The following is a 20,514-nucleotide window of genomic DNA, read 5'->3' on the forward strand; positions in this document are numbered from 1 at the left end:
GAGTTCTAAAAATACATGTATTTCTGTGTCTATTGCATACTCCCAATTTTGATATACAGGTCACCTGGAGGAAAAGTTAGAAGCACAAGAGAGACAAAAAGAGTCTCATGTCCTCAATTATTTGCCCCATCCCATTTCAACCAACTAATGGAAGAATCTTACACTGAAAAATATGGAGGAAACAGCTATCAAAGATGAGTCTGAGGATTAGGAGCCCAATGCTAATCAATGAGGACTTGAGCATCATAGATTTTCAGGTTACCAAAGTGCTCAAAACTTCTCGGTGCAATATTTGTCAACTATCACACTTTTTGGGGGAATAACATGCAGATTTTAGTGCTACCTGTACCGAAATCTTCATGTTCTGGTAATTATTGTACCTGTATTCCCTGGTAAATTTTGGAAGGTTTGACCTGATAAAATTCAGTTGGTGAGAATTGCAATGGAGCGATTTTAGCTGCAAAACTTATTATTCCATTATGTGTGGTACCAGGAGTTACCACACATACTAGAATTTAAGGGGGTACTCATAATGAGAGGCTAAATCTGAGCGCTGGAGCTGACAGCTTTGGAATAAAGCCGCCACTATTCCTGAAGTGCATTGATGCTTTTTACCAGACGAAAACAACCATGGATTACTCCAAAATAAGACAATTGTGTGAGTACAAGTGGAGTGTTGGAGTAAGTAGTATTATTATGGGATCATAATTGAGATTTGTCACTAAATAATTTGTTTCTGAAGAAAATAAAATGAGGCCTGGGCGGAGTTCCGAGTAGTACTAGTAACCAAAAAACTCTGCTACCTGGAGTTCTGCAAACGGCAGAGTGCGTTAGATCTGCCATTCACCATGATTTTTTGCACTGGGTGTTTGTCCCGTGCTGGAAAATCAGCACGAACAGCACCATGCGCAGCGCAAGCGGGTGCTGCTTCTTACTGCTGCTCGAGTAGATTTTCTGCTCGCGCGCCATTTCCTCAACATGAACGGAGGGTTTCTCAATGTGAGCGGTCACGAACATCCGCAACCACCCGCGTTCAGAAATCTTGCTGGGAGGTGGTCCAGCATTGCATTTCCCTGCCTGTGCTTGCCAACTTAATGTTGGTGAGCGCGAGCGAAGAAAAAAACAATTGGAACTCTGTGAGCTCCGTGGGGTGCAGAAAACTCCACAAACTCCGCAAACAGAGCGGAGTTCAGTGCCCAGGTCTAAAAAAATATCTACAGTAAAGCATGTTTGAAATAAAGCACATATATCATACTCAACCTTCTTTGGGTGACTTTTATTTGCCATCTTCTGCATTGCCCCTGATTAACCTCCTATGTTTTGCTGGTGCAGTGGATTGTCGTTTTGCTCCATGTTTCTTTATCTGATTGTTTAACTTTAAATACAGTAGACTCAACTCACCAAAAAATAGCATAGAAGTGCGAGCAGAGTTCTACAACTCTGCCTCAACCTACCTTTACACTTTTTTTCAAATTCACAAAGCAGGTGTAATGGTGTGTCTGAAGAACCACACCTGATGCAGTATTCCTATCATACTATTACACAATCATGTGACCTTCTAAAGGCTGACTAATGTTCCTTGGGATACTGTACATAGTGCACAATTCTGCATAGTGGGAAGGATAGCTGAACGCGCAAACACACATTTTTTTCCCTTGCCTGGAACAACTTCTATTCCTGTCCACGGTGGGAAAGGGTCAGATTTCAGCTAGTCAATGTGCATAAACGTATGTTTTTGAACGTTGACAAACTTACAGGGCAAATCACGCCTTGTAATGCACACTTGCAACCCATTATGTGGGGTTTACTGTTGTAGCTTTGTCCACCCTGGTGCCACAGATAACCACAATAGCAAACCATAACTCTAAACCAAACACTGTACCTCATCGTAACTTTAAACTTGATGGTAAGCCTACCCCATCTGCCTACCAAGCCTACGAAAAGTAGTTGCATTTGTTGCTTCTATGACTAGAAAATAACAGTACCAGGCTGTGGGCAGAGCCATTGGAATTATGTGATTTTGCAGATATGGTGCTTTTTGTATAATTATAGATTTGTCCCATGTGCCACATAACCAATCATTACTGCAGAATTTGCAGAATTTAACAAAAAAAAGGTTGTTTCTAGCTGAAACATTACTAAAAACGTGGCAACATATTGCTGCGGAGTGGAAGGCCCTTCACAAAAGTTTGGTGTTCACTTTTCTGTTGCATTTTGCTATATATGGGTACTAAACTAGTGCTTAATTTGAGCCTGTAGTTTCCGGTGCTCTGCACCAGCTCCTAATCGTCAACACTGGCACTTATGACAGCTGCCACATGCTAGCGATGTTTACATAATCTCGAGATGAGCATCACAGTTTGTTTATTAATTCAATATACATTAACAACAACTAATAGCTATCTCCCAAGCCATTCTTCAAACTCTGGGGGTGTTGAGAGGTCTTAATTTTTCACACTTGTAGCAGGTTGAGGATTAGTAGCTGCCAGGTACGGTAATTGGCAGCACTGGCCGTGGCAAGTGGTGGTGCAAGCTGCGGTAGCCTCTTGACGGGGGCCCTGGCACTTATTGTTTTACAAATTAAGTACTGTAAACTAGTACTAATGCGGTGAAACCTATGCCAGCCCAGACAGTGTTAACAAGCGTAAAAATGACATAATGAAGTAATACTATCACAAAATGTGCAACATTACACCACATAATGTGTCTTTTCTTGCCGTATAATTTAGTCAACCCAGCTGCATAAGTTGGTCCTCTCTTGCCGCATAGTTCCAGGGGCCCTGGCTATGAGCATGCTTTTCACAGAAGTCATCCCTGGGGGGCACCTACCTGAGAAGAAGCGCCCAATGGAGAGAGGCAGGAGGCGCAGGAACGTCAGGGGGTTGGCGAAGGAGACGGCAAAGAGCGCAGAGATGTAGGCCACGCCCAGCACCATGGAGTAGAAGCAGCAGCAGGCGGTGTAGAAGCAGAACATCACAAAATTGCGCATGTTGTTGTTGCCCACGCAGTTGCCGGTGAAGAAGCAGTGGTGGTCATGCTTCAGGGTCATGCGGGCGCACAGGCGGCAGTAGTGGCTGCCAGCCGGGTTCTGGCCCTGCCTGGCATCCAGATGTGCCCCAGTCCCGCCCCGCACATCCTCGGGGGTGTTCCTAATCACCAGGATGTAGTTGCCCACTACATTGACGGCGAGGAAGAGGAAGAAGACCCCGTGCATCAGGGGCGCTGGAGAGTGCGCATGACCTGGGGAGTCTTTGCCCATGCTGGGCAAGAAGAAGAAGACCTGGAGGACAAGGGTCACGACACAGAGGGCGATGAAGTAGACAGGAGCAATGACATTCAGCAGCCGGAGTATCAGCATCGTACCGACCACATTCCTGCAGAGGGGAACAAGTTGGTGCATTTGTTAAACTTCTGGTGCAAGCCAACTGCAGTAGTGGAAATCACATCATTGTAGGTCTCACAATAGAGAATCACAGACAGGGGGCAGAACAATGGGTTTACGCATACATAGCCTAGTAAACAGCTCTTTGCCCCATTATCCAAGCGAGAAAGCAATGGACCCCATTCAACAAAAATGTGCTGAAGTGCAAGGAAGTGGAAGTGGTGTATTTGTGACAAAAGAACCAAAATCTGTCATTTATGTTATTACAGGACTCTAGCGTATTACAGCCCTTCTGTAATACGAAAGCCACAGTGAAAACCCTCTATCGGATAATCATTGAGGGTTTATTGGTCATTTGCAAGGGATGTCCTTCGGTCATAAGGATGCCCTGACATACTGGCATTCTCAAAGAGCCACTGGGGCAGGAAACCTTCCCAGGCATGTGAGATCCCTACTGTGTTATGCCACCCAGGGCACAGGAAAGCAGCCCCCCTCTTATAAATAGGCTAATGGGGATTCTGTAACAAACAAGACAGTGCAGCCAAGGACTTTCAACATATTTTGTGAAAACAGACATCCTAAAACATAGACTGTGAAAGTCTACATCTTACGTTAATATCTCATACATTTTGTTCCGCCATTAATTCTTAAATCCAACAAACTCCCTTGCCGCATATTTTAAAGTGAGTTAATTTACTTCTCAACCTCTGGTCCCAGGATGTTTGGAACAACTGCTTGATAGTGGAATAGTTGTAGTCTGTATTCACTTGCTGCCCTAACTACTGATCTCTGCTCTGGAGTACCCTTGGTCGGCGGTCCCTCGGGCCCTGTGCATAGCTGGATCTCTGGGGCGCCTCCCCGAGGCAGGGTCAGACTGGATCACACACAAAAGTCCCAGAAACCAAAATAAAAGTTGCCCCCATTAGTGAATTGGAAAGCTAAAAAGGAGGCGCATGTTTACAAACTGGGGTAGTTTCGAACTCGTGGGTTTCTCCAACAAGTAGCTTGTCATCCACTGGTAGCTCTCCAACTTCCTTTGAGTAGCTCTCCTGTGTGCACCCCAGCCTAATAAATTAGAAACTTTTGCTTGGTTGAATGAATGTATGTATAAAAATATTGAAATATGTGTATTTGAGATGAAAACGCGTGTATTGTCAGAACCCATAATTTTCAAGATATATTTAAAGCTGATATGTGAAGATAAATCATGCAGCATAGGAGGACCTATTACTAATATACTAAAACCTTGATATTATTACCTCGGTGCACAGGACATTGCAACCAAAGTCCAAATTGATAAAGCTTTTTTACGTTACTGCTGCAACCCTGCACTGAGATGATCATGGCAGGAAATCTTGCATAAGGTGGTCACTAATGTAATCTTGTCTGATTTGTACAACACTGATAATATTAGTAGCCTGGGGTGATTTTCAGAGAACATATTAGCTCTTGTTATGGCAAGCTTGAAGAACCCTGTTGTAAAGACATGTTGTATGAGTGTTTTGCAAGGTATTGAAGGTTGCATGGATTTGTGCTTGCTGGGGCCAATGCTTTTTCAGTATTGGGTAAATCAACAATAAAACCGCTGCAGGAGACCATAAAACAAGCCCACAAACAGCCAAAAAAACAGCTCACACACTGACCTGTCAGACCAGCCCAGCGAGCACTGCCTTATTACCAGGGGTGTAGCATGGTCAATAAATGGCGGGGGCGGGGGGGGGGGGGGGGGGGTGTAACCACCTGATTTTTCCAACAATCACGCTTGGATATCTTGTTAAAACACAATAAACGATAAGCAGGACATGAGAGGGGATTAAAATGCAGTGGGAAGAGTTGGAGGGCGTATTGTTAGGGGCACTTAAAACACAACATTTTTCAAACTAATCAACATTTTAAATGCCTTTAAAACAGAGAGAAGAGACTGTGCGTGTGTGTGTGATTTTGTCGGTGTGGGCGTGTAAAAATCCCAAGTGAAATCCAACAGACACTTCCCCATACCCGACAGAAAGCACTTGTACCCACCTGTTAAAACAGAATACATGTTTTAGGGGAGGGCAGGACCCCTCCCCTCTCTCCCCACCCTCGAAGCTACGCCCCTGCTGATTGCTCTCTAGGCCAGTCAGACCCTGTTTTAAAGGGTTCCAGCAGAGCCTCTGGGCTGACTTGGCTTTCCTAGGCACGTGCATGTTTAATAGACCAGTGCATTATTACCTTGACCCCTATTACCATAATGAGATGACTGAAGGATTGCAAGGATGTAGATACATTGTTTATATGGCCTTAAGCACGTCAGTAAAACATGTTTCTATAATCCAACGGAATGTCACTCATTTTATTAAAGATAAAAGGCTGGGTCACCACAACTAGGATTTAAATCTCCGACTCAAAAAGTCTACACGTTGATACTGGGCGCATTACCCACTGCGCTACTTCACCTATTGTCTTTTCTTTTTCCTTCATCTCCATTTTCGCTGTCACCCCTTCCGGCCCCACTTCCGGCTGGAGCTGTCCGGGCTCAGGCCCACAGCAGTCATTATCTGACCTCCCGCTGCTGCCTGCTCGCCCAGGCCAGACGCCTGTCCAGGTGTACCTGTCTGCAGCCGGCTGATAGCAAGGGCACAGACACGAAGGTCGGCGAAGCTTCTCGGCGCCAATACGCGGCTTACGTGCCAGCTGCTCCTGTCCGCCTGAGCCTGGCAGCTTCCGATATCCAGTGTGACAGAGGAATCCCCTGTAAATACCGCGTGGTGTGTGGGGGAGGGGGCGAGTCGGCGCCTCGGGCTGCAGACGTCACCGCGTGGACTGGCAGAACCCTTCGACTGTTTTCACTCACTCTCGCGCCACCGCCATGAGCTGCCAAGCCCCCTCAGACTGGCACGGCTCGGGTGGCATGGAGAGACTACGTTTTATGAAGGCCCGGGCCCCGTTCCTACAACCCTGTTCAGTTTCTGTGTGAATAACCAATTTACGACCCCTAAAGAGTCTGACTTACTGTTCGTCCGCCCTCCAACTGCGGACTCCGAGAAGTGTCCCCTTATTTCACTGTATCGCGGCGTCTCTACCCCTTGGCCGATGGGCTTCTCGACGCTAAGTCCCCGTCCCACGACCACCACTGACGTCGGTGGCACACGCTGTCCCTTCACATCTAAGCTGTAGAGTGAGCCACCCAGGGACACAAACCTCCTGTAATTCATAGTTGTCTTTTTTTTTTAACGTGAATTCAGTAACGCCTTAAAAGTGCCTTCTGGAACACCTTGTCGAATGGGTCGCAAGCCTCGATCCACTGCCTTCTTTCAAACTAATTGTATCCAAAGATAAACTTCTTCTAGCCTTCATTTCTATAGCGCTTTGATGGAAAGCGCTATAAGAAATACCCTCGCTATTAAAATACATTGATGAAAACTATCTCCAGACCTGCGTCCCATTGTAACTGCCGATTGAATGCCCAAGCCACCATCCTTCACAACCAAGCTTTTCCCTGCTCTCTTGCCCTCTAGTAAGGCCACAAATCACTGCCTTCTCTTACAGTTCAGCGTGTAGTTATGGCTCTTGGCCTCCCCTGTCTTCGTAAGCCTGGCTGTGGTTACCGTGGGCGCATTAAAGGCGCTGCGGTGTAGCACGGCACAGCATAACACAGTTTAGTACAGCAATTGCAATCTAACAGTACTCAATACAGTATTACACACAACAGAGGAAATACCTGACACCATGTAATACAGCAGTGTACTTCGGGGTGTCCAGTCCCTTCTGTGGTTAATAAACCCGTATTTTTAACATATTTATGTAATACAGTAAATCATAAATTTTGATTTCATAAGTATATCAAATCTAGTTGTATTGACAGTATTATTTCATCTCATTTTTGACATTGTGCACACTTCTTTGTAAGATATCTTAGAAATAAAAAAAACACCCATAAAAATAGAAGTTTACACAGTAGAACATAAAATAGCATGGTGTAGCATAACAAATGACACATCTCACATAATATAACACACAAAACTGCATTTTACAACACATAACATATAACAACACATTCCATGGCATAACAATGCATAAAAACATATAAGACAATAGAAACCATGTCATAACATAGCAGCACATATTAGACTAACACATAGCACATCATACATAGCAATGCGCAGCCTAACATATCGGAACAAGGCAAGACAACATACTAGCATAGCATAAAACAACAGCACATAACCACTCAAGGCAGTACCTAACCTAACAGCATACGACAGCACAACTCAAACGTATCATAACATTGCAGCACATAATGTGCTGACACACAGCACATCAACCCGACATGGTGGAGGACGGGGTAGGTCGTGGACCTGGACGTATCAGCAACTGCTGAATCAACGCTAATAAAAATAGTGTGGTTTCCTCCGCCAATGATTCGAAGGAGCAAGACCTTTGCCCCAATTGGGTTGGTCTACAAAACTAAGGTAGCTCACTGTTAGGTTTCGTTTGTTGGGTTCACAATACAACAATATCAGTGAACCAACCATTGTGTAGATAGGATATAGAGATTTGGTCCAGAAGAATTGCCACATGATCGGTCTGACACACAAGGCAAGAAACATGTTGACCTCAAATTCATAGCCACTATTGGACATTATTCCTGAAGGGGCATAAACTGTCTGTTTTTAAACTGGAACCAGTGGGATGCTAAAATGTGAGTTTTGGAGCACCACTGGCTTTCCCTTTTTAATACTCTCTCCTACACCTTCACTGCACATCTGCTCACTCACATCTACACTTGAAGGCCCTCTACCCGCACTGCACCAAACGGTTGGGGATAAAAAGATCTCCAAAAAAGAGACCCTCAAAGGGTGCCCGTCAGGCATTGCAGCGCCGGCCTGACGAGGACATGCCCTGTGATGAAGCATGACACCCAGCTGGTTGTGTGAGGTCCCCATTTCCCAAATTAGAAGACACCCTGTCTCCACCATAGGGTCAGGGAACAGACCCTCCTAGCCTCCTCTCTCTTCGCTGCCTCCCTTATTAGGAACTGCGTACTCCATTAAATTCACATAGCACATCAGCACATAACACTACCCAGCATAAAATATCTTAACAAGAAATGCCAACATATAACCTACTACATCAAAACACAATGTAATGTAACATAAAGTAGCACTGCAGCACGCAGCATAACATAACCACACCAAGCGACAAGCTAATAACACAAGAGCACATGGCAGCATGTAAAATAACAGTTTGAATAAAGTACATAACAACACAACTCGAAGGGTCATCGTGTGATCTTGGCATCTGCTTAGAGGCTGTAGCCGAGTGGATGGCACTATCCCACCTTAAGCTGAACGGTGACAAAACGGAACTAATGTTTCTGGGCAAGTCGTCCTCGTTGTCGCTGGCCCTCTCCTGGCCGCCCTGTCTCGGCACAATGCCAACTCCCAAGCTCCAAAATAAGAGTCTTGGCATATGGCTCGACAACTCCCTCTGCTGCAACTATCAAGCCACTAAGCTCTCTGCTACCTGCTTTGGCCAGAGGAGGATGTTAAGGAACATCCTCCCCCTACTTCCCTTTCTGGCCCGAAGGATCATGGTACAAGCCATCATCCTGTCCCGTCTAGACTACGGGAATGCATTGTATCTGGGCACCCCGCAGGCCACCGTACAGAAATGACAAGTAATCCAGAACTGTGCGGCCCGCCTTCTCCTCGAGATTCCACGGAGACAGTCGGCAAGACCAGCTCTAAGGAAGCTGCACAGGCCGCCGATTCAGTCCCTAGTTCGCTTCAAGGCCATGTGCCTGGCCTATGGTTTTATTTGGAAAACTGGACCTGCCATCACTCATCCCTTCGTTACTGCCTACCATCCATCTAGGAATCTTCGTTCCAGCACGGCCTTCCTCGCAACTACGTGGAAGATCCACAGAGCCAGATGGGGTGGCCCTCCTTCTCCTGGAATGCTTCTATGCTTTGGAACTCATTGCCTCCCGCTCTCCGCAGGGAATCCAACCTCCAGATTTTTAGCAGTCTCCTGAAAACTCATCTTTTTACGAACCCCTCCTAACCGGTCTTACTCTGCCCCCCCAGTCTGTCCATCCGTAGCGCTACAAGGCCTCAGGGTAGCATGCGCTTTACAAAAATCCCTTCATTCATACATTCATTCATTCATAATAACATAGCAACACATAATGTATCAAAACATATCACAACACGTGACAACAAACAGCTTAACACATTAAAAGTCAGCAAGAGACAACACGTGAACTATTATAGCGTACGAACACATAGCACACAGAAACATAGAAACACTTTATGATGAAGCAAATTCAAACATACCCTATCATAAGAACCTTTCATAGCCATTCATCACATATCACATGACTTCTAGTCGCTTTGCATCACTCCACGTCACTTCACATATCATCTCATACATAAATACAACATTATATTACATGACCCCACGGAATTAACGACACAGGAAAGGATAATATGAAACTATAAAAGAGAGAGCCTAAAGTAATGATGTGTCACATCACTGCACAAACATTACCACACACAGTGCTTCAGAGCTCCAAAAATTGCAGCTCATGCCGTTGTACGAGGGGCTGCAGGCGAGGCTGGCCGCTTCTGGGCTCTGCGTTGGAGCTCTCTTCACCCCATACCTATTAAACTACATATCTTCCTCTCACGCTTTGAGCTTGTCACGCACACGTCACATGTCAGCCCGCAGCGGGGGTCACACCTCCTGCACGCGCAGAGCGGTCAGCTGAGACTAGCAGGAGTCACCTCTCGAGGCATCTGGCACCAGAAGTTTTCTCCTTGTGTGAGGGAGAGAGCCCGCGCAGTGACAGCGAGTTTGTGCCGTCCGGAGTGACAGGGATGATGACAGAAATTTTGGAAGTGCCTCGCAGTCTCTGTGTGACCCTGGCTGCTCAGGTATTGCAGCTGGCAGGGAGACCGAAGTCGAGAGCCCGTCTGCTTAGGACGTCTTTCTCTGGAGCTATCCGTTCAGCATCCCCACACTGGCATGTACGCTTAGGTTATGGAGCCGACCATTAAGTTCAGGCGCTACTCTGCCGGAGCTGTCCGTTCAGCACCACTCCCTGACCCTGGAACTTCTCACCACCCTCCCTCGGGAGCAGGCCCCGGCGATGCCCCGTGCTCGGGAGCTCTCCGTCCAGAAACAGCTGGTCTCACGCTGTCGCCTCAACATCCGAGGCTCGGGAGCTGTCCTTTCAGCACCACGTGCTGGGGGCAGAGCAGCCCTCGGCGTCCCTTGGCACCAGTTGGTCGTCTGAGAACCTTCCGGTCCTCAGCCGACCTTAGGAGACACTGCTCTGGAATCTTAAGCGCAGCCACCCCATGCTTTTAAACTCTTGTCTCGGGACTTACTTATTCGGGTGTTAGCGTCCCAGGCTCTGAAATGGTCCACTCAACACCGCCAGTACTGGGGCTCTCCACTCGCGGCCCTTGTCGGTTTGCAATCCTCTCCTGTAGAATTCACCAACCACTTCTCTGGAACTGTCCTCTTAGCACTCCTTCTGCCCACTTTGCACTTCTTGTTCCGGATCTGTCAGGTCAGCACATTGTGTTACGGAGCTGTCTGTTCAGCAGCCTCTGCTCTGGAGCGGCCCACCCAGCACCCGCGGATATGGTGATGTGTTTTTAGATCCCTGCTCTACCGCTCCCTACTCCCAACTCCCTACTCTGGAGCTGTCTGCTTCGAACCCCCTGCCCCGGAGCTGTCTGTCTGTTCTAGGGAGCTCAGCCCTGCATCCCCTAGAACCGTCTGCTTAGCGCCATTTACTCTGCAACCTTCTTCCTCGCAGACATCCGCGAATCCGCCGAAGCGACAGTGGGGACGACCCTTCTCACACCTGGCGGCCAAAGCTTGGAACGACCCCCAATGCACCCCAGGGTCGCTCCAGGAATTGAGGAAGGGATTCAAGTTTTGGCTGTTGCAATGAATAGATCACCACGAAGCAACTCCAGCGCCTTGAAACCTGGTGATTTGCTGTGCAACAGCCCCCGCCCCAGAGCTGTCCTCCTACCTCACCTATTTTGGATCTCAGCACTTCCTTCACTGAAGCAATCTTCCCAGCATCCCTTCATTTTGGAGCTTAGAACTTTCTGCTTTAGAGCCGTCCGAATCCGAGCAACATCTCCTTGTTTGGAACTGCACACTCAGCACGTCGGCTCTGGAGCTCTTCACCTGTTTTCTGAGTCTGTCCCGTTCAGGAAAGGTCCATTCAACACCACCAGCTTTCGAGCTAGGCACTACCTGCCTTGGATCTGTTCCTTTAGAACCACCTGTTCTGGAATTGTCCTTCGAGCATCCTCTGCTCTGGATTCAACAGCTCCTCTGGGATATTTCAAGACATCATACTCTGGGCTAATTGCCCCTGCTCTGAAGCCGTCTCTGCTTCTTGTGCTCAGCACTGCCTGCTCTAGAGTTGGGACAGGTTGGATCTGTCCGTTCAGCGCTCCTGTCCTGATGCTTCGCACCCCCTTACTTTGGAGTGCACTCACTGTTCCGGAGCTGTCTGTTCAGCACCACTACCCTGGTGCTACCTGCCCCCTTGCATCAATTCTCTGTTCTGCACCTCTGTCCTAAAGCTTTCCTCACACTCCCGTGCGCTGAGTTGCCCCGCAAGCTCTGCCCCGAAGATCTATTTTCAGCCCCCCCCCCTCCTGCTCTAACACTCAGCACCCCCGGCTCTAGAGTGAGCACCCGGCTATCTTGAGGTGTCCTCTGAGCATTGCTCCGAGGCTGTCAGTTCAGCTCCCACTGCCTTGAAATGCCCCCAGCAGCCCCAGCTCTGAATCTGCTCCTCGACCAGCACCCATTATTCTGGATCTGCCCAGAGTCAGCGCCCTTTTCTAGCGCCCGGCACTTTCAGTTCTGATCTTCCCTGTAAGCGCCCCTGCTCTTGGTTTGTCCCCGGCAGAGGACACCTCCAGCGCTAGGGGGGTGGAGGGGGGACGTCTTCCCGGCTTCCGCCCTGCCCGGCACATCCTGGGGTACCAGCAATCCGCTGCGTCAGCCAAGCACTGGCTCCTAAAACTGCCGGCGCACTCCTTCCAATTACTGACGGCGCGATCTGATTGGAGCAGGCAGAGGCAGCATCCCCGGCTCCCCTCTCCCCCCCACCTTTAAATCCCAGCACGCATTTTCCTGGCTCTCCCTCGAGCTGAGCCCCTCCCTCTTCCCATAGACCCCCCTTCTCTCTTAGCACCCTTTTATCTCCGTGCATGCTCATCTCTTCTCCTTCGCTCTCTTCTCCCTATCTCTTTGTCTTCGTCCATCTCGCTGTCTCTTAATTTGCTTCTTTCTCTTTATATCTCTGTACTGTCTACCTCCTGTTTCTTTCAGGTGTCCCTCATTCTGCCTCTCTTTGTGTAAACTCTTCCCCTTTCTAACTATTCTCCATCCCCTTTCTCTTATCCGAACATCGCTTCAATTCTTTTCTCTTCCAAAATTGTTCTGCTCTTTCCTTTCCTCCTTTATCCCTTCCCAGCCTTTCCCACTCCCCCTTTTTATCTCTAATCTTTCCTCTTCACTCTTCCCCCTTCCTTTTCCCTCTCTTTCTTCTTCCTTCCCTCTCCACTTCCATGCCCCCATTGTTTCTCTTCTCTTCCTCGTCTCTTTCACCATTCCTTCGCTTTCGTCCACCCCCTTTATGCCATCCTCTGTCTCTGTCTCCCTGCTTCTCCCTCGCCACCCTCTGCTCTGTACACCAGTTAGCTCACTTTCCACCTCTACCTATCAGTGTTCTCATTCTCTCAGTGGTCTCTCTCTGTCAGTCTTCTCACTCTGTCAGTGTTCTCACTCTGTCAATGGTAACACCCTGTCAGTGTTCTTACTCTGTCAGTGTTGTCTCTTTGTTAGTGTTCTCACTCTGTCAGTGTCGTTTCTGTCAGTGTTCTCTCTCTGGCAATGTTCTCTCACTGTCACTGTTCTCTCACTGTCAGTGATCTTGGTCTATCAGCATTCTCACCCTGTCAGTGTCCTTGCTCTGTCAGTGGTCTTCTTCTGTCAGTGTCCTCTCTCCCTCAGTGTTCTCTCTCTGTCAGTGTACTCCTTCTGTCAGTGTTCTCCCTCTGTTCGTGTTTTCGCTCTGTCAGTGATCTCTCACTGTTCTTTCTCTGTCAGTGGTCTCTCTCTAGCTGTGTTCTCATTCTGTCATTGCTCTCTCTCTGACAGTTTTCTCTCTATGTCAGTGGTCTCGCTCTGTCAGTGTACTCTCTGTTCTCTCGTTGTCAGTACTCGGTCTGTCACTCTTCTCTCTCTCTGCCAGTGTTCGTTCTCAGTCAGTGTTCTCTGTCAGTGTTCTCTCTGTCAGTGGTCTCGCTCTTCCAGAGGTCTCGTTCTGTCAGTGTTATCTCTATGCCAGTGTTCTCTCTCTGTCAGTTTTCTCTCTGCCAGTGTTCGTTCCTTGTCAGTGTTCTCTGTCAGTGTTCTCTCTAGGTCAATGGTCTCGCTCTGGCAGTGTTCTCTCTCTGTCACTGTTGTCTCCCTGTTAGTATTCTCTCTCTGTCAGTATTGTCGCTCTGTCAATGGTCTCCTTCTGTCAGTCAGTGTACTCGCTCTGTCATTGTTCTGTGAATGTGTTTTCTCGCTTTCAGTGTACTCTCTCTGTTCTCCCTCTGTTCTCTCTTAGTCAGTGTTCTTGCTTTTGTTGTGTTCTCTTCCTGTCAGTGTTGTCTCTCTATCAGTGTTTTCTTTCTGTCAGTGTTATCTTTGTCAGACTTGTGTCTTTGTCCGTGTTCTCTCGCAGTCAGTGTTCTCTCTCAACCAGTATTCTTGCTCTTTCAGTGTTCTTGTTCTGTTAGTATTATCTCTCTGTCAGTGTTCGATCTCCCCCGGGCGAGGAGTGAGAATGCTTCGGTGCATACAGTTTATGCATTGTGTGAATGGAAGTATGAGGTGTGAATAGGAGGAATAATCCACTTGTTTGACCTCGAAAGAATTAGGTAATCCACAGGGTTCCTTGACATACTTGTCCTGAAAAAGCCTCAGTCTCTTCTAGGAAGGCTGAAACATGTAGAACGAGAGGAAGGCTCCCTGGGTGATTAGACCCCATACATTATTAACATTTGTTTTCAACACTGTCAAGGTCATATTCTGATATTAAAGTTTGTAGCAGGTATGCATCAGGCAGCCTTTTATCTATTTACTGTTAAGGTCCCTTGAAATATCTGTAAGATAAAAGACTGAGCTCTTGAGGCGGAAGCCGAGAGCAGGGAAACGCTATTTTTAAGACTACCTTTTAACTATTGTGTGTGTGAATACTGTTGGCTCTTCATTTTTAAAGATTGTTTTTAAAACTGTTTGAGTGTGTTACAACTGTATTCCCCTAAAGCCCAACCACTGCCCCCTGACAATCGACCCCTCGCGCAGCTGAGCTAGGCGCTGAGGAGGGTTGAGGACAGCCGCCGTGAAACCACAGGGACACGCCCACCGAGTTAGGCCACGCCCCCCGCTACCCTCGCTATAAAAGCGCGCGCTCTCCTGTCAGCGCTTGATAAAAGACTGAGCTCTTGAGGCGGAAGCCGAGAGCAGGGAAACGCTATTTTTAAGACTACCTTTTAACTATTGTGTGTGTGAATACTGTTGGCTCTTCATTTTTAAAGATTGTTTTTAAAACTGTTTGAGTGTGTTACAACTGTATTCCCCTAAAGCCTAACCACTGCCCCCTGACAATCGACCCCTCGCGCAGCTGAGCTAGGCGCTGAGGAGGGTTGAGGACAGCCGCCGTGAAACCACAGGGACACGCCCACCGAGTTAGGCCACACCCCCCTCCCCTTCCCCCTCATTTAAGAATGTGCTGTTTCCGGAGGCGCAGCGGACGGGCGCAGCGGGCGCGCCGGCGGTGCGCCGAAGGCGCGCCAAAGGCAAGCCCGTCTGCGCCCGTCCGCGACCTGACGGGGCCAGGGGCCACAACCCCTGCCCCCCACACCATCCAGGTCAGGACATACAGCTCAGCCGCCATAAAAAAAGATAAGACCTCCTATTATGGCGCAATGCCCGCACTCCTTTCCTCCAGCCGACCTCCCTATTCAATGCCCTGGCTGCAAACACTCCTTTGACATCAGCGAGGCACCAGCCACGCCACAGGACTACCAGATGTACCTGTTAAACTACCAATCTCTCCCTCGGCATAGCATGCAGATATGCCTACTCCTAGAGAATCACAACCCGGATGCCATCTTCTTGACGGAGACATGGCTCACGCCCCATTCAGAGCCAGACATAGTCACCGCCCTTCCCCCTGGGTTCCAAATCCATAGAATGGACCGGACCAAGGGAAGAGGGGGAGGCCTGGCTATCATTCTAAAAGAGAAATACTGCTGCCGCATTTCGACCGAAGCTATTCCCGAATGCGAAAGCATTGCATTCAGAATAGACTTCTCTGCGAACAGCTCCCTTTCTGGTACCCTGATATACCGCCCCCCAGATTCAGGAAAACTGTTCATTAAGTCTCTACCAGATATCATCGCGAATCGGCTTCTAACCCCGGCTAACTATACAGTTCTAGGAGATTTTAACTTCCATTTTGACTCCCCCACAGACCTCGTTGCTAGGGATTTAACAGAGGACCTGGCAGCTCTGCAATTGACTCAGTTGGTTAGGTCCCCCACCCATGAAAAGGGAAACCTGCTCGACCCAATCTTTAGTAACTGCACCGGACTAGCGGTCGGGCAACCCACTCGCCTCCCATGGACAGACCATTTCCTCATCCCATTTACCTGGTCTACCATCAAACTTCCCTCATTGCCTCCCCGTCCTATAACTAGGAGGAATTGGAAAAAACTTTCCATAGAGCCATGGACAACTATCCTTGAAGACTCCCGTCCACCTCCCTGTACTAACCCCAACCAAGCAAATAACAACTATGAGGGTTGGATCAGGAAATCACTGGACACGATCCTTCCTCTACGGAAATCCGCTCCCAAGAGAGTACACAAGTCTGCTCCTTGGTTTTCAGACTCCCTGAGAGACCTGAAACGCCTCTGCAGGAAAAAAGAGAGAGCCTGGAGAATAGATTTCCTCCCAGAAAACAAAAAACACTACAAAGAGGCTATTAAGGCCTACAGAAATGGGGTGAGAACAGCTCAGTCCGCCTACTTTGCAGACCAAATAATGGCAGCAAAATCAAAACCCAAGGAGATCTTCCATCTGGTCAAAAAATGCATTACTGTCAATACTGCCCTCCCAGTCCCGAAATCACTAGAGCAATGCAATGAACTTGCAGACTTTTTCCACAATAAAGTCACGCAGATTTATTCTGCTTTCCCGGTAACAGCTAACAATTCAACTAACCAAAGCCCCCTGAATAATTCCCCCCTGCAAGGACAACCTATGCTGGACCACTTTTCCCCACTAAACCTGGAGACACTGCAACAACTGGCAGCCCAAGTCAAATCTGGGTCTCCCCTCGACCCTGCCCCACCAGAAATACTGCTCCAGGCAGGCCAAGCCATCTTTCCAGTGGTGCTAGAGCTCCTTAATTCATACATTTCCTCCTGCACAGTACCAACCGGGTGGAAGAGAGCCATGGTACGGGCTCTGCTAAAGAAACCCACCCTCAATCCAGAAGATCACTCTAGCTACCGTCCAATTTCATTACTCCCCTGGGTAAGTAAAGTGCTAGAGAAACACATAAATACCCAGTTGACACAATTTCTGGAAAGCCATGCACTCCTGGACCCATCCCAGACAGGTTTCAGGCCAAAACATGGTACTGAAACTGCTTTGCTGGCAGTCGTCGAAGAGTCTCGAAGGATACTGGATCAAGGGGGATCAGTGGCAGTGATCCTCCTTGATCTAAGTGCAGCCTTCGACACGGTCAGCCATGCCACTCTGCTGAACCGTCTGCATAACATCGGTGTCGGAGGCGACGCTCTAAAATGGCTGGAATCATTCCTGCATAACAGATCCTTCCAAATCTTTGATGGGGACATAACATCAGTCAGAAAACCCCTAGACTGTGGAGTACCACAGGGCTCCTCTCTGAGCCCTGTGCTCTTCAATGTCTATATGAAACCATTGGCTGGGCTCGTCGAACCATCAGGCATAAAAATTGTATCATATGCCGGCGATACCCAGCTAGTGGTTTCACTGACGCAGGAAAGCACCGGCCACACCTCAGGAAACCTGATGAACTGCCTAGAGGATATAAAAAAGTGGATGGCAGGCTCTTCATTAAAGCTGAATGGAGACAAAACGGAGCTCATGCTCCTAGGCACTGTTTCACCCACTTTACTCCCCTCCATGTGGCCTGGATGTTTGGGCACACCTCCCATCCCCAAAGAGAGTGTAAAAAGCCTGGGAGTATGGCTGGATAAAAACCTCTCCTTCTCCACACAGGCCACTAAACTTTCTGCCATCTGTTTTGGCTTACTTAGAACACTAAGGAAGGTCCTCCCCCTCCTCCCAATGGAAGCAAAACGAGTGGCAGTTCAGGGCCTGATCCAGTCCCGGCTGGACTCAAATAACGCTCTGTATGTGGGGGCCCCTGAGCTGTCCATGCGAAAACTGCAGGTCGTCCAAAACTGCGCAGCCCACACGTTGCTGCAGATTCCGAGGACGCAGTCTGCAAAACCTGCCCTGGTCGCCCTACACTGGCTCCCAGTAAAGCAGAGAGTGGCATTTAAGGCACTATGCATCGCCCATCGAGCTTTCTGGGGGTCTGGCCCAAGGATCCTCAACAAACTGGTTACTCAATACCATCCTAACAGAAACCTCCGATCTACGGAAGCCTTTCTAGCCGTAGTCCCAAGAGTGAGGAGAGCCAGGACCGGAGGAAGGATGTTCTCCTTAAACGCTGCGAAGATGTGGAACACACTCCCGCTACAAATCAGGTCCAATCCCAACTTACTCTGATTCCGAAAGCAGCTGAAAACTTACTTGTTTGCTATATCCACCTAAGCTCGTTTCCATCACTCATCAGTTCTGTTTTTTATGCCTTAGCGCTTGGACGCCCATTGGGCAGCAATCGCGCTTTACAAATCACAATACAATACAATACAAGTGTGCCCTGAAAGAGATCAGGTTGAAGCCCATGGTGTAAGTATTTGACGCCATCATCATAAAAACGGTATGATGAGGCATGCTGCCAGGATTTGCCCAAGGGTGAGAGTTTTAAAGTTAAACTCACTCACATTCTGGTACCGCCTACACAGACTGGACTCATAGGAGACCCCATCTTTTAACTTATATATAGTTATTTCCGGGAAGTTCTTGATCCCAACTGCTCTTCTTCTCCCCCACCCTTTGATTATTTACTCTGCTCTCTCTTTGCCAGTGGCCTGCTCTGTTCTCCCTCTGTCAGTGTTCTCACTCTGTCAGTGTTTTCTCTCTGTCATTGTTCTCTCTCTGTCAGTGCTCCCTCCCTGTCAGTGTGCTCTCGCTCTGTCAGTGTTCTCCCTTTGTCAGTGTTATCACTCTGTCAAGGTTCTTTCTCTGTCAGTGCTCTCTCACTGTCTGTGATCTCTGTCAGTGTTTTCACTCTGTCAGTTTTCTCACTCTGTCAGTGTTCTCTTGCTGTCAGTATTCTTGGTCTGTTAGTGTTCTCTGTCAGTTTTCTCTCTGTGTCAGTTTTCTCGATCTGTCACTATTTTCTCTCTGTCAGTGTTCTCACTCTGTCAGTGTTCTCTCTCTGTCAGTGTTGTGTCTCTGTCAGTTTTCTCGATCTGTCACTATTTGCTCTCTATCAGTGTTTTCTCCCAGTCCATGTTCTCACTCTGCCAGTATTCTTGCTCTATTAGTGTTCTCTTGATGTCTGTGTTCTATCTCTGTAAATATTTTCTCTGTGTCAATGTTCTCTCTCTGTTAGTGGTCTCTTGCTGTCAGTGTTCTCTCTCTTTTAGTGTTCTTGCTCTGTTAATGTTGTCTAATGGTTCTATTTCTGTCAATGTTCTCTTTCTGTCAATGTACACTCTCTCTGTTCTATCTCTGCCAGTTTTCTCTCTGTCAGTTTTCTCTCTCTGTCAGTTTTCTCTCTCTGTCTGTGGCCTCTCTCTGTTTTCTCTCTGTCAGTGTTCTCGCTCTGTTAGTGTTCTTTATCTGTCAGTGTTCTCTCTCTCTGCCAGTGTCCTTTTTCTGTCAGTGTTCTATCTCTGTCTGTGTTCTCACATTATTAGTGTTCTCACTCTGTCAAGGTTCATCCTCTGTCAGTGCTCTCTCTCTGTCTGTGGTCTCTCTCTGTTTTCTCTCTGTCGGTGTTCTTGTTCTGTTAGTGTTCTATCGCTGTCAGTGTTCTCACTCTGTCAGTGGTGTCGCTTTGTCAGTGTTTTCACTCTGTCAGTGTTCTCAATCTGTCAGTGATCTCTTGATGTCAGTATTCTCGGTCTGTTAGTGTTCTCTGTCAGTTTTCTCTCTCTGTCAGTGTTCTCGATCTGTCACTATTTGCTCTCTGTCAGTGTTCATGATCTCTCAGTATTTGCTCTCTATCAGTGTTTTCTCCCAGTCAGTGTTCTCACTCTGTCAGTACTCTTGCTCTGTTAGTGTTCTCTTGATGTCAGTGTGCTATCTCTGTCAATGTTTTCTCTCTGTCAATGTTCTCTCTCTGCCAGTGTAGTCTCCGTCAGTGTTCTGTCTCTGTCAGTGTTCTTGCTCTGCCAATGTTCTCTCTCCATCTGTGTCTCTATCTGTATTGTCTCTCTCAGGGTTCTCACTCTGTTAGTTTTCTCTGTCAGTTATCTTTCTGTCATTTTTCTCTTTCTGTCAATGTTTAATTTCTGTAACTGTTTTCTCTCTGTCCATGTTCTCACTTTGTCAGTGATTTCGCTCTGTCATTGTACGCTCTCTGTCAGTGTTCTCGCACTGTCAGTGTTCTTGCTCTGCCAATGTTCTCTCTCCATCTGTGTCTCTCTCTGTATTGTCTCTCTCAGGGTTCTCACTCTTTTAGTTTTCCCAGTCAGTTATCTTTCTGTCAGTGTTCTCTTGCTGTTAGTGTTTCCCAGCAGTCAGTGTTCTCAGTCTGTCACTATTCTCAATCTGTCAGTATTCTCTCTCTAGGTATACAAAAGGTTATATTTGGAGGTGCACCCGTGTTTAAAAAACATTAATCCAATCTTTAAACTGGTGCAGCAACTTACTGGAGTAGTCAGCTCCCGTGGTAAATGAAATGGTTAATAACAGACAAC

The 20,514-nt window shown here is 47.7% G+C and overlaps 1 protein-coding gene across 1 annotated transcript in view; it reads right to left on the reverse strand.

Annotated features, from left to right (window-relative positions):
- The window catches only part of ZDHHC22 (zDHHC palmitoyltransferase 22), a 40,368-nt gene extending 28,995 nt beyond the window's left edge, over nucleotides 1-11,373 (reverse strand). The window contains exons 1-2 of the mRNA XM_086936620.1: nucleotides 10,756-11,373; nucleotides 2,830-3,374 (exon numbers count right to left, since the gene is read on the reverse strand). Of these exons, the coding sequence (XP_086792746.1) occupies nucleotides 2,830-3,358 (529 nt within the window). The 5' untranslated portion in view covers nucleotides 3,359-3,374; nucleotides 10,756-11,373. The remainder of the gene's footprint in view (nucleotides 1-2,829; nucleotides 3,375-10,755) is intronic.
- Nucleotides 11,374-20,514: the final 9,141 nt, after the last annotated feature.

The sequence above is a fragment of the Lissotriton vulgaris genome, chromosome 9 (genome assembly GCF_964263255.1).
Source record: "Lissotriton vulgaris chromosome 9, aLisVul1.2, whole genome shotgun sequence".
Lineage (NCBI taxonomy): Eukaryota > Metazoa > Chordata > Amphibia > Caudata > Salamandridae > Lissotriton > Lissotriton vulgaris.